This window comes from Lissotriton helveticus, chromosome 4_1, assembly GCF_964261635.1.
Source record: "Lissotriton helveticus chromosome 4_1, aLisHel1.1, whole genome shotgun sequence".
Taxonomy (NCBI): Eukaryota; Metazoa; Chordata; class Amphibia; order Caudata; family Salamandridae; genus Lissotriton; species Lissotriton helveticus.
In genome coordinates this window covers 528,275,688-528,289,142 of record NC_136063.1, presented here as the reverse complement: position 1 = coordinate 528,289,142, position 13,455 = coordinate 528,275,688, and the positions used below count along the sequence as shown (strand labels likewise).

Here is a 13,455-nt window from a genome sequence, read left to right as displayed (position 1 = left end):
TCCCCAGACGTCGCCTTCCTGACGGAGACCTGTCTGAACCCCGCTTCGGCACCCGACATAGCCATAGCCGTCCCGGAAGGCTACAAGATCAACCGCAAGGACCGCACCAACAGAGCGGGAGGAAGATTCGCCATCATCCACAGGAACACTCTCAGAGTCTCGACCAACACCGACGACACCCTCAGCACCGCCGAACACCTGCACTTCCAGATCCACACCGACCCCAACACCACCCTCAGAGGAACCCTCATCTACAGACCGTCCGGACCACGACCACAGTTCAGCGACTCCATCACCGACCTCATCAGCACACACACCCTTGCATCCATGGACTACATCCTCCTCGGGGACCTGAACTTCCACCTTGAGAACAATGACGACACCAACTCCACCACCCTGATCGACAACATAGCCAGCACCCACCCACTCCGCCGGTCACACGCTTGACACCATCTTCTCCGCAATCCCCCACGTCTCCTTTAACCATACCACCGAACTCCACTGGACCGACCACCGCTGCATCCACTTCACCTTCAAGAAACCCACCACGCACCACCGCACCCAACAGATGCCTCACCGCTGCTGGAGCAAAGTCACCGAAGACCAGCTAACCACCACCCTCGCCCAGAGCCTACCCGCCGACAATACCGACCCAGACACCGCCGCCCGCAACCTCAGACAGTGGATCGACGACTGCGCCAACACCCTCGCCCCGATCAAGAAACCCTCCAACAATCATACCAACAAAAAAGCCAGCTGGTTCACTGAAGACTTCCGGGCCTCCAAGCAAACCTGCCGAAAGCTGGAGAGGATCTGGCTCCGTGAACGAACACCGGACAGCCACGCCGCCCACAAGAATGCCACCCGCAGACACCATCACCTCATCAGATCTGCCAAAAGAGCCTCCTTCAAAGACCGCCTAGACAACAACGCGCACAACAGCAAAGAGCTCTTCAACATCGTGAAGGAACTTTCCAACCCCAGCTCCAACACCAGCGACGTCTCACCCTCGCAAGACCTGTGCGACTCGCTGGCCACCTTCTTCCACCGCAAGATCACAGACATCCACGACAGTTTCAACGCCACAATCGCCCCGACAACCACTGAGACCTCCGCCCCCACGACCACCATCCGCACCAACCACCTGCCCTACTGGACCAACATCAACAACGATGACACCATCAAGATCATGAACACCATCCACTCCGGATCTCCGTCAGATCCATGCCCACACCACATCTTCAACAAAGCCAGCACATCCATCGCACCCCATCTCCGGAAAGTCATCAACACCTCCTTCGAGACAGCAATCTTCCCGGAGAGCTGGAAGCACGCTGAGATCAACGCCTTACTCAAGAAACCTAAGGCGGAACCCAAGGACCTCAAGAACTTCCAGCCCATCTCCCTGCTCCCGTTCCCGGCACAGGACATCGAGAAGATCGTCAACGAACAACTGACCCGCTACCTCGAGGAGAACAACATCTTGGACCCCTCCCAGTACGGGTTCCGCAGCAACCACAGCACCGAGACTGCCCTCTTCGCCGCAACCGATGACATCAAGTCCCTGCTGGACAACGGAGAAACTGCGGCCCTCATCCTCCTGGACCTGTCAGCCGCCTTCGACACGGTCTGTCACCACACACTATGAACACGCCTCCACAGCGCTGGGATCCAAGAGAAGGCCCTGGACTGGACCACCTCCTTCATCTCTGGCAGAACACAGAGCGTCCGTCTTCCCCCCTTCCGCTCCGAAGCCACCGAGATAGTCTGCGGCGTACCCCAGGGCTCATCCCTCAGCCCAACCCTGTTTAACATCTACATTGCCCCGCTCGCCCACGTCGCCCATCGGCATGATCTCAACATCCTCTCCTATGCCGATGACACCCAGCTGATACTCTCCCTCACCAAGGACCCCACACCGCCAAAACCAACCTTCACAAAGGAATGAAGGCCGTTCCTGAATGGATGAGGAACAGCCGACTGAAGCTGAACTCTGACAAGACGGAGGTCCTCATCCTCTGATCCAACCCTTAGGCCACTCCTGGTGGCCAACCGCACTGGGAACCGCTCCAACACCTACTGACCACGCACGCAACCTAGGGGTCATCCTCGACTCCACCCTCTCCATGACTAAAGAGGTCAACGCCGTCTCCTCCTCCTGCTTCCACACCCTCCGCATGCTCCGAAGGATCTACAAGTGGATCCCCACTGAAACGAGAAGAACAGTCACCCAGGCCCTTGTCAGCAGCAGGTTGGACTATGGAAACACCCTAACGCAGGAGCCTCGGCCAAACTCCTGAGACGGCTCCAACGCATCCAGAACGCCTCTGCATGCCTGATCCTCGACATCCCTCGTCGCAGCCACATCACACCCCACCTGAGAGACCTGCACTGGCTCCCGGTCAACAAGAGGATAACCTTCAAGCTCCTCACTCACGCCCACAAGGCACTCCACAACACCGGACCAACATACCTCAACAGACGACTCAGCTTCTACACTCCCACTCGCCAGCTCCGCTCCACCGACCTCGCCCTCGCTACAGTCCCCCGCTTCCGAAGAGCGACCTCAGGCGGCAGATCGTTCTCCCACCTCGCCGCCAAGACCTGGAACACCCTCCCCATCCACCTACGGCAGACCAAAGACCTGCTGACCTTCAGAAACCTCCTCAAGACCTGGCTTTTCGAGCAGTAGTAGCATCCCCCACCCCAGCGCCTTGAGACCCTCACGGGTGAGTAGTGAGCTTTACAAATGATATGATTGATTGATTGATTGATTGATTGATTGATTGACCGCTGGTCGGAGGCTTTCTGACTGGAATTGTAATTAAGCCCTTAGTTGTTATTGCTTTGTTTGAAATCAAAGGGGTGTTAGTGATGTCGAGGTTGCTCACAGTTCATGATTTCAGTGATACCACTCATTTAATGACATTTTCTATGGTGGCTTCTTTGTGATAGGCTCACAGTCTTATTGCACTCTGGTGTGAGTCACATGATGTACTTTTCCTATTTTGTCATTTTACAATAATTAGCATTTAAAATCATAAAAGCAGATTCTTTAATTGAAAGAATAGCATTTCGACTTCCTGAAAGTCATTGCTAAATGCATTCTCCACTCTTTTGGGGCTGCAGGAAATGCAAAGATATCCGAGGCAGATCCTTTCCACTGTCAAGTTGAAAAATTCAGATTAGGGCATTTTGCCTACCTGCAAAGTTTAGGAGCCAGTATTCAGATTTTACTTAATGAAAGAAAATACACGTTTTTTTCAGGGTTTTAAATAATTGATCAACTATTTATTTGTCAAAATGTTTAGGAAAGTCATTTTGGAAGTCAGGTTTCAACCTATCACAATCACGTTATAATTTATGCACAATAAAATCGAAAATATTGCAATTAATTTACCATTCTAACAACTGACTACAATAAGATAGGTCTTGAATCACAAAGTTAGGTGAAAAGTCAGACAATTTCTCTTCAAACATCACTCCTACAGTTGAAGAAAATGTATGACATTAAAAAAAAAGAATTTCAAACAATACCAGGAATACTCATAGAAAACTATAAATACAAATGATTTGGAAGAATCAGATCTGGCTGGCTCCTTGATGAAAAAGGCAGTGCATGGCTTTGCAAGAGAACCGGATGCTTTGATCACTCTCTCCATTCCCATGGGCTTTAATGTCAAAAAGGTTGCTTAAAGGAGAGGGTAAGGCTGAGAGGGTATGGGGGCCTCTTTGGATTGCTTGCTACCGCATCTCTGATAGTGTATATATTTAATTAAAAGTATGTTAAAAGGATGTTACAATGTGAACCATATTCAATATTTCCACAGATTGATTAGTAGGTTTGTTGATGTGATTTATGTAGAATGTTCTCCTCACCCTCTTCACTGCTCTAAAATTCACAGAACAGCCAAGTTAAATGTTTTTTTTTCTGAAGATAGTCTGACTTTGCATTCAATGCAGGTTTAAGTGCAATCCAGGACTTTCAATATAGGCTCTGGTGGACCATCCCCTGCGTTTATTTCACCTAGTCGTTGGTTCATATACAATGCGAAAACTGGCAGATCTAAGAATAAGTGATGTGACGGCTCAAATGGGCCCCTGGTTGTGGTGAAACCGTTAATATGTTTTTGGTGAAGCCAGTATAGACCGTAAATGTGATTTCACCAAGATTCACAGGGTAATAGATTGGCATTACACACATTTTGACCCTTTAACTACCAATAGCATCACATTGTTGATACATTGTCCTTCAACAGTTTCTTATTTTCTGATGCAGCAGTAGTGGAAGGGCAAAGAGTGGAAAATTTAGCCTACTAGACCACACACTTGGGCCCTCATTTATAGGGATTTGACGTAGGGCAGCGCAGCAAGTCACCTTGTTGCACTGCCCTACGTCAGAGTGAAAGGGCAGGAATGCACTGCATTTATCTAATATGGTGCCTTCCTGTCCTTTCCCCCAGCACTGGCACTGTTTCGGCAGCCTATCGCCAACGTAGGCACCCTTGCATCATGGTGTAAGGCTGCCTGTGTTGTCAGCAGGATTGTTTTTGTGCAGGATGGCGCACCTTCCAACACAAAAACAAAACTGAGAGGCATTTTCCTCTTTCTATTTTTTAATTTTTTTTTAATTTAATGCGATTTTATTTAGCGCGAACTTTACCCGAAGGTGTCAGAGCGCTTTACATAAGAACCAGTTGCAAAACATAAGGACTTAGGATTACATGCGTTACATAAACGATACACACAGAAAAAAATTGCAAATGTACAAGATGTAAAGTCACACAAAGAAGAGACTGGTGATTATAGTTATGTCTATATACATAGGGAAGGGATATGAATGGATATACTCTAAGAGTCACACAGGAATGGTAGAGAGTACAATGGTCTACTGCATATACTAGTTATTAGAGTTATCTCTATATCCATAGGGAAGGGATACGAATGGATATACTCTAAGAGTCACATAGGAATAATAGAGTACAAAGGTCTACAGCATATACTAGTGATTAGAGTTATCTCTATATACAGAAAAGAAGAGTTCCATTAAGTGGGGTCGGAGGGGGATGCAGTCACAGCACCAAGGGAGGGACAGAGAAGGGCAGGAAAGTGAGACAAACGAGAGAGGGAAGCAGATAGTAATCAGTAAGACAGTGAGGAGTGTGTCAGAGGCAACAGGAGAGACAATAGAAAGGTCAAAGGAACATTTCTATGTGTGTTGCAGAATGCAGCACACATGGAAAGAGGAATAAACAAGGAGAAATAAAGTTATTTCTCCCTGTTACGCCTCACCTCCGGAGGCGTCAGGCTTTGCTGCTTCCCCAGGTTTCCCTTGTCTTGCAAATCTGAGGAAGCATCAAAATCCATGGGTGTTGCATGGAAACACTCACTGCAATGCCCATGGAACGTCCCCGAGCGCAGAGTAAAGCAACACAGCGATTTGCGCTGCCTTTCCTTTCTACATACCTATGAGGACGTACAAAACAACGCAAAGTGGCTTTGCGTGATCTCATAGATATGATTTTGTAGTTTGTACCGCCAGAGCATCACAAAAGTGATGCGCAAGCGGCGCAAGGGTCTCCTCAATATGCCCCCTGATGTCTGTTGATGGGCATATTGAGGCGTACAAGAACATAGAGGAGCTTGGAACCCACCCATTGGTTGGCTTTAATTCTCACTCTTCATTCATATATGCACAGAGCATTGCCTCTTTGCGATCTCGTGATTGGCTGGCTTCACTACTTCCACCGCTTGTTTTCAAGCACTACTTTTTTCTTTAGTGCGAAGCACTATGTCAGAGTGCATGTGTTTTCGAGCCACATCTCCCTCTGCACTCTGTTTTGCTTTCAGTTGCCTGACCTCCTCCCTCTTGCACTCGACCATGTGCTTTCCCCCATTGCTTGCCCCCACATGTGCTCTCTATTGTGCTTTCGCTCTTGCTCTCCCTCCTGTTGCGTTCTCGTCCCCTCCAGTCCACTCATTGCTTTTACATTCACTCCCATGCTTCTTCAACATGTCCCCCCTTTCTGTCCTGTGTTGCTCCGGCATTTTCTCCCCTTCCTCCCTCTTGTTTCTTCCACTAACCCACCCGCATTACAAAAAATGCTTTATCACATTATATATTTTTTTAGTTACCTATCCAATTTAGATTAGCAAAAGGAAAAAAACCACCCACTTGCATCTTCCATAAATTTGTTTGGCGAGAACGCGTGGTGCTTATGCCTACAAAATGATCTGGCTGCTGTCTCAAATGCATTTAAAAAAAAATTAACCACACTGCAGAGCATTGTGAAAGCTTTAAAGCACATCTAAAAACCACCGGCAAAGCGAATTGGCCACAAGGGCCCGACCTATTGGCTTTGCCAATGCTTGTTATTCCTGCCACTAAGACAACGGACAGCAAGGGCAATGCCATTAGCACCAAAGAACATGGCAGGAGTAGCAATTCCTACTACTTCTTCCCGTAAATTACGTCCATTTTATAAACTATGCTATAATCTGACTTCCTTAATTGTCAATCTGTGAATTTAGAAAGATCTTTCCGAGCATTGAAAGTTAAAAGTTACTGACCCTAAGTACTATGTTTATTCATGGTGAGAAAGCAAAGTTTTAGTGAACTGTGTTCCCTCGAGTACCTTCATTTCTCTGCTTTTTGCATGTTCAGTCCTCGCATTTATATGTTTGCAGTTCACATGAGCAGGTGCTTTGCAGATGGGGTAATATCCCAAGGTGATTACTGTTCTCTTTGTCTTTAAGCACTGTTTTCCTCCATGCCACTAACCTACCTTTTAGTTTCCTCTTCTCCTATATGTGGCCTGTTTTCCTTCCCCCTGAATTCTGCCCATTTCAATATGTTTTTTTCTGTATCCCTTCTTTTAAATTGTTGCTTTATATTTTCCTGCGTTCTAATGTCAAGACTAGTTCCCCCAACAGTTTTACAATATTATACTAAAATAAGGTCCCTTTAGCGACCTCCAAAAACTGCTATGCACCATCAGTGAGGGACAAAGCAGTACTGCAGTGCGGTGTCCTTGACAGTACTGAATACTGAAACGGTGGTCATCAGCACCATAAACTGGCACGTGCTTATGTAGACTTGATGGTAACTTTCATACTTGACATGCAGAAACGAATCCATTTTGTTTGGGTGTGCAGTAGGGGTGACAAACGATATTAACTACTTCGCTTTTATTACCACACCCACATCAGACAACCAATTGTCCTCTTGAGTGGCAAATTATTATAATTTCAGGTATTGTATTATGAAAAAATCACAGTGTGAATTTCTGGGGAACACTACGTTTTGCAGTGGCACCGATTATGTATACCAGTCTGGAGTACATTTTGATATGATCGTTGTAGAGTTATTGGATGTGTGCATTTAGTGCTTACATTGAGAAGCTATTGTCAATGGTCAAATCGAGCAATGAAAGTGTCTTGCAAGTTACATCATATTTCCAAACCTACATGTTTCTCTCTTTTAGGCAGAGCATGTGCGGAATGAGTTAAATGTATCTGAGAAGAAACATAAGGATGCACAAAATGAGGTATGCACATTTTTTAAGTATGTGTTTTTTAATAATACCATTCAAGTGCCAGTTCCCCAGTGCATTTAAAGTGTGTAACTCAGGGGGTGGAACTTCGACACAACAAAAATACTGCAGCACATTGGCTCGATAACAAGGAGTTCACAATTTGTCTTCTCACGCAAGTAGTCGCCAAGTGAGTAACTGAGTGGAATGCTAATATTTACATGTCCATGATTGGTGGCTGCTCCACTTCGTATTTTTATTTGTATTCTGCGACTTTTAGTCGTGTTTATTCTGTTATAAAAATAGGACTACAAGTCCCAGAATTCAAAGAAATAACTTGGGCTGGAGCATCACATCACACATGGACCTGTGTAACTTGGCAGCTATGCAAGGTACAGTTTATCTGTTCTTATTTAAAACTATGATGTTGATAAACCTTAGTAATATCACTTGAAGGTTTGACACTACTCTCGAATTCATAACTGTTGCTTCGCTTACCTCTTACAGGAAACTTGCGGGGCCTGCGCAGTGCCACCGAAAACACTGGCATATCAAAAAGGATGCACGTTTTCTCAGATTCGTATTTTACCAACCACTTGTGTTAACCTAAAGTAGACATTGCCGCCTGCCCTCAGTTACCGGGGTGGACTGGTCTCACCAAAGCCTTCATGGATGGAAGACAGGGGCGGGGACAAAGGTAGTGTGAGTTAGTGGACAGCGAGTCTCTAGAGGCAAGAAAAGATGCAGTGGACTTTATCATACAAAGAGCCAGATATGTAGTTTCGATAAAGAGTAGTATTCAATCAATCTCAAGTTTTTTTTGCTTCTATTTCCAATAGTTTTTGTTGTCATCATTTCGTATACACTAGTTATATCACAGATCCCCCCCACCCCATTTGTAAATAACAATACTAGGCCTCTTCAAGACAGCCACATTTACATTTAGCAAATCTCACACGTGATAAAACCGATTTACTTTCTAACTCCTGCAAAGTGATATAAAAAACAAGAAGGCCACAGTTCACAAATAAGATGGCTGAACAGCAACCACGTGACACGAGGCACCATTTACTGTTATTGATTAGCCCGAATGCTGCATAGAAACGTATATTCATATTGTCTTTTCCTGCAGTTTTGCTAAGAGACTAACAAGCTTGAGGCAAATGCTTAGTGCCCTCATGCTGTTGTGATTTGCGTGGTGCGTGAGCAGGGTGAAGTTGGGGTCAGGAGGGGCAGAAGAAGTTTGCACAAAGAGAGAAACCGAGCCTTATTTAACTAAAGGATATCTAAGCCTCTTGAAAGCATGGCGGCGGGAATATTTAGATCTCTCTTTGACCATTTTCACATAATTGAGCTCTGTGTTTGGTTGGGACTTTCCTGACCAAGTTGCCTGATTTATGAAACATGTCTGAGCAATGACATATTGTCTGCTACATCCCATTCTGCTCGGTGCATTTTTCTTCCTTCGTTTAACTGGCAAGGCAACTGCAAATTTAATAATACATGGTAATGTTTTAAAGACCTTTTTAAAAGAAAGGAAAATTGCTTCTACATTAGCATTATCTATTCTGGTGCATTAATATGCATACCAGATGGTCCTCAAAAGGGCAAGAGGAGGTTATTTTGATTTGATTTTAATTAGATATATATTGTCTCTTCCATTACATTTTACCCACACCACTACTGTAAGTGGCTTTTAAGTGCAATGTTCAAAGATATATCACATTCTGAACTTGTAAACGTCAATGGTGCCTTATTTTTTGTTCGCTGCTCACAAATGGAACACTGTGCTCTAATGAACCTTTCCGCGGTTAGAGGCCTGCGCTATCAGTTGAAGGTAAAAGTATTAATGAGGTTTCTGTACCGTTATTTATATATCAGTATGAAGAGCTAATTTACATGTACAGTACGCTACGTGCTGTAAATCATTAGTGGATAGGTTTCCACCATAGGAAAATTTGAAAGCGCAAAAAATACTTGTATTCGACCATTCCTCGCAACTTCCCGCCCCCCACGCCCAGAAAAGAATGTATTTTAAATTATTGGATGTAAAGGTCTCGCAGATCGTCACTTGCTAAATTCTGCCAAATATTTCCTGGATTTGACATTCTGTACACTCAGAAGGCAGGGGGCCAACATCGCGGTGTATCTCTGGTGAACAGCTTGGCCAGGTAGCTTATAAAATGCCGGGGAAGAGTTTGGGATCTGAACTGAGGCGAAGAAAGAGGTTGCCGCAGCTCAGCTGCATTTTATGAAACAAATCTGATTTGAATTAAAACAACCTCAGGAGGTAGACTAATGTATGTTATAATAAACTGGTAAAAGTGAAGCGTGGGAACGGTTCAGACATTCCTCGCAGCATATTGAATCAATTAATAGCATGTACGAGGAAACCCTGATTATTTGAAGGAGTGGAGAAAAATGACTTGATTCTTTACAAGTAGTAGAGTGTATTATTAGTATTCCAGATAGACTGTGTTCTACGGAGTCCATCACAGGCTTTGATCTGTCTGCATCCACAGCTGGAAACCCTGCGCCGGGCTCTGGAAGCAGCACGAACTGACAGCAGTCGCCTCCATCAGGAAAGTGAGTTAGTGGTTGCAAATGTTAATCAGTGGATCAAAGAGCAAAAGTAAGTAAGAGTGAACCTTTTTTTCACCTGGTTTCATTTCCTAGGGCCCCCTAAATTCATAACCACGCTTCTCAACTTACCTCTCTGCATTTTATCTGCGCCTGCAAATGCTGGTTATGTTTTAATGCATATAAAACACGTTATTTTTTAGTGTTATTCTAATAAAGTCCATTGTCACGAAGAATGCCATCATCCGAAGAAATCCACTCCGCTTCACAAGAGCAATAAAACTGGAGAAGGTGTCTGCTGATACTGTAATAAATGTACGTCCCTACTTTGTGTCTGGCCTCGTGCCTTTGGCCAGCCAGGTGGCGTGATGCTCTCAATTGGATCACACACCCTTTCATGTAATGGTGTACTCTTGTGTAGTTGTTTCCTTTCGTTGCACTTTCCATGCACCATGAAAAGCACATGGTGATTTTATTGATGTGCTAGCTCTTTTTATTTGTTATCAACAATAGGTCATTACCAGAGCCACTAGAATTATGAAAGTGTGTGACTGTGGCTTTTTCTACACAGTAATGGATTTGCCACACTTTTCACATAATTCATCATTTTATGCATAATTTGCAGATCATAACAAAAAATAGTTTCTAGCTCACATGGATCAAAAGTTACTAAAAACGCTACAACATGTGTTTGCGTGCAGTAGCAGGCCTTTTGTTGCATGAGGCATGTCACCTTTCAGTTGCTGATTGCAGTATTAATGTCTTAAACTGATATTAGTTACGAAAACCTTTGCCTACAGTGTTAATATGTGTACCAAGCATTGGCATAGCCAATAGGTCTTGCCTTTGGGACCTTAACGTTTTTAGCCATGCAGCACATTATCCTGGGTGCTACAACATCTACTGTTTTTTTAACATGGAAGATTTGACATTAATAGCCACTTTATAGAACTGCATTGAGAAGAACTGATTTAAAGTGTTATTTTTGTACAACTAAACTGCAGGGGACACATTACAAATAATAATAGGGGAGTGATTTAAACTGACACAGAATTGAACAGAAGGGGTTGGGATGGTAAACTCACAGGCCAACAGCAGCTGGTATAACATGGTCAAGAGCTACGTTTTTTCTATACATACACACGGTCTGAAGCAGCAGTAGTGATAATGTTGGAACATGCCAAGAAATAATTTTAGTAAAATCAAAAGCTCTTGCCATCGTCAGACCTAATGACAAGCCATATGAAAATTGTTCCATGAACTATGTGCCCGGCCTATTCATATCTAGCATTTTCTTAAATAAATTGTGCAGAAACGTTAACCTTTTGCACATTTCTTACAAGAAATCTTGATGCAGGTGAACCCCTAGCACATCTATGATGGGTCAGCCTTGCTTGGCACACCATTAAAGTATTTTAATATTATTTGGGTGCAATTGTGGGAAAATTGTCTTGTAAAATGTATTTTTTTAAATTCATTGGACTAGAACACTTTGAATGAAATCGGGTTTGCCTCTTAGTGCAATGGTGTTCCAATACTTTCTCAGACGTCCAATCACCTAGTGGCTTAATGTAAAAGGATGGGTCCCCCTGCAGAATATGAATAGAGGCCCCAAAATCTCCAATATCTCACAGATATAGCTTGCCTTGCGCAGATTGAGGCCCCCTCTGAAGGGTTGGAGCAGGGGCGGCTCCTACGCCATGGCAAAGGAGTGTCGCCCCACTGCTTTTAAGCAAGTGGAAAGCAGAAACATAAATTGATAATAATGAACAAGAGTCCTGTGCACACGTTTGTATCATACAAATTGTATGTAATGAGTTTTAGTGTTAAAACCAAAAATTCTAACACAATGAACTTGTAGAAATAATGAAGGTTGATATCTTGAAAGGTTTTAGTAGATTGATTTATAAGCCAATCCAGATCAGTACAAAGTACATTCAACCAGCCGACACGTGTTTGTCTTTACCCTGAGAAGTGTGGAGATAGTCAATGTATATCTCCCGATCTTTACCAGGATTACTCGTTTCTTCACAGACTACCCGTTTGGACTAATTTTCACCGAATTTATTGCCGCATACACACAACCTATAACCCTGAAGAGTCACAATTGTAACACGTTGTGACGATACACGTGTCGGCTGGTTAAATGTACTCTGTACTGATCTGGATTAACTTATAAATCCATTACTGAAACCTTTCAAAATATCAACCTTCATTATTTCTACAAGTTCATTGTGTTAGAATTTTTGGTTTTTACATTACAACCCATTGCATACAAACGTGTGCACAGGACTCTTGTTCATTTGTACGTGTGGACTCACATCCACACTTGTGCATGGGTTGTTTTAACTTGGGTTTGTTCTCCCCTGACCTGTTTGCACTGTGTACTTATTAGCCACACTTACAACTCATACACTCACAAGCGAGAGCGTCATCACTTCCTGTGAATAATCTAAACCCATCACCGATATAGTATAAATTGATAATAACTTTGTGTTATTATCATTTTAAGATGCTTCCTTCTGATTTGTGAGCAGGTGAGTGGGCGGAGCTTCTCTGCTCTCGGAGCAGGGCAGGAGAGGAGTGGTTTGCCCAATCCTAAGGGCACAATGACTGTTTGGTTGGCCCTCTCTGGACACTCAAATCAATCATGCACACTTTCCCCTTCTCCAGGCAGGCTGCAATACAGCCTGCATGGAGAACATGCCCAACCCTACAACCCTGGGTGAGCTTGAGTGCATTCTCACAGCCTTCAGACCAATCACAATGCTTCATTTCAGCACTGCTTAGGGGAGGGAGTCTGGCTGCCTGCTTCCTGTTTCTGTCAGAGACATAGGACAGAGAGCAGAGAAGACGCAGTACCCGGCCTCAAGGTAAGTTTTGAAATGTGTTGTATTCCTGTCCCTAACCACCCCCACGTGACCCCCCTGCTCCCACCCTGCCCCCCGCAAGCCATGCCGGCCACCACTGGGTTGAAGGGGAGGCCCCTGAAGTGCTGGAGGTCCCCCTGACTGCAGGGGCTATAGTGGCCTGCATTACACCCCTGCAACCACCTCTGACCGAGTGCAGCTGAAGTTGTTCAGAGCTGACATTGGCCAAGGCTGTGCAGAGTCAACCTGACACTTGCAGGGCTCAGACTAAGGTGTCACGGCTCAGGGCTTGCTAAGTTTTACCCAGGATGTGCAGTGCATGGCAAGGGTGTGCAGTGCATACCAATGACAGCGAGCGGAAGATGAACTGTGGTAGTGGCATGCAAATCAAAGCTGAGGTTGTGCAAGGTGCTGTTTAAGGTCTGTAAAAAATGATTGGAACATGCAATGTGAACACATCAGTATGCTGAGTG

The 13,455-nt window shown here is 44.6% G+C and overlaps 1 protein-coding gene across 1 annotated transcript in view; it reads left to right on the top strand.

Annotated features, from left to right (window-relative positions):
- The window catches only part of LOC144828023 (uncharacterized), a 1,462,897-nt gene extending 1,452,416 nt beyond the window's left edge, over positions 1-10,481 (top strand). The window contains exons 28-30 of the mRNA XM_078686162.1: positions 7,485-7,547; positions 10,055-10,164; positions 10,316-10,481. Of these exons, the coding sequence (XP_078542288.1) occupies positions 7,485-7,547; positions 10,055-10,164; positions 10,316-10,481 (339 nt within the window). The remainder of the gene's footprint in view (positions 1-7,484; positions 7,548-10,054; positions 10,165-10,315) is intronic.
- Positions 10,482-13,455: the final 2,974 nt, after the last annotated feature.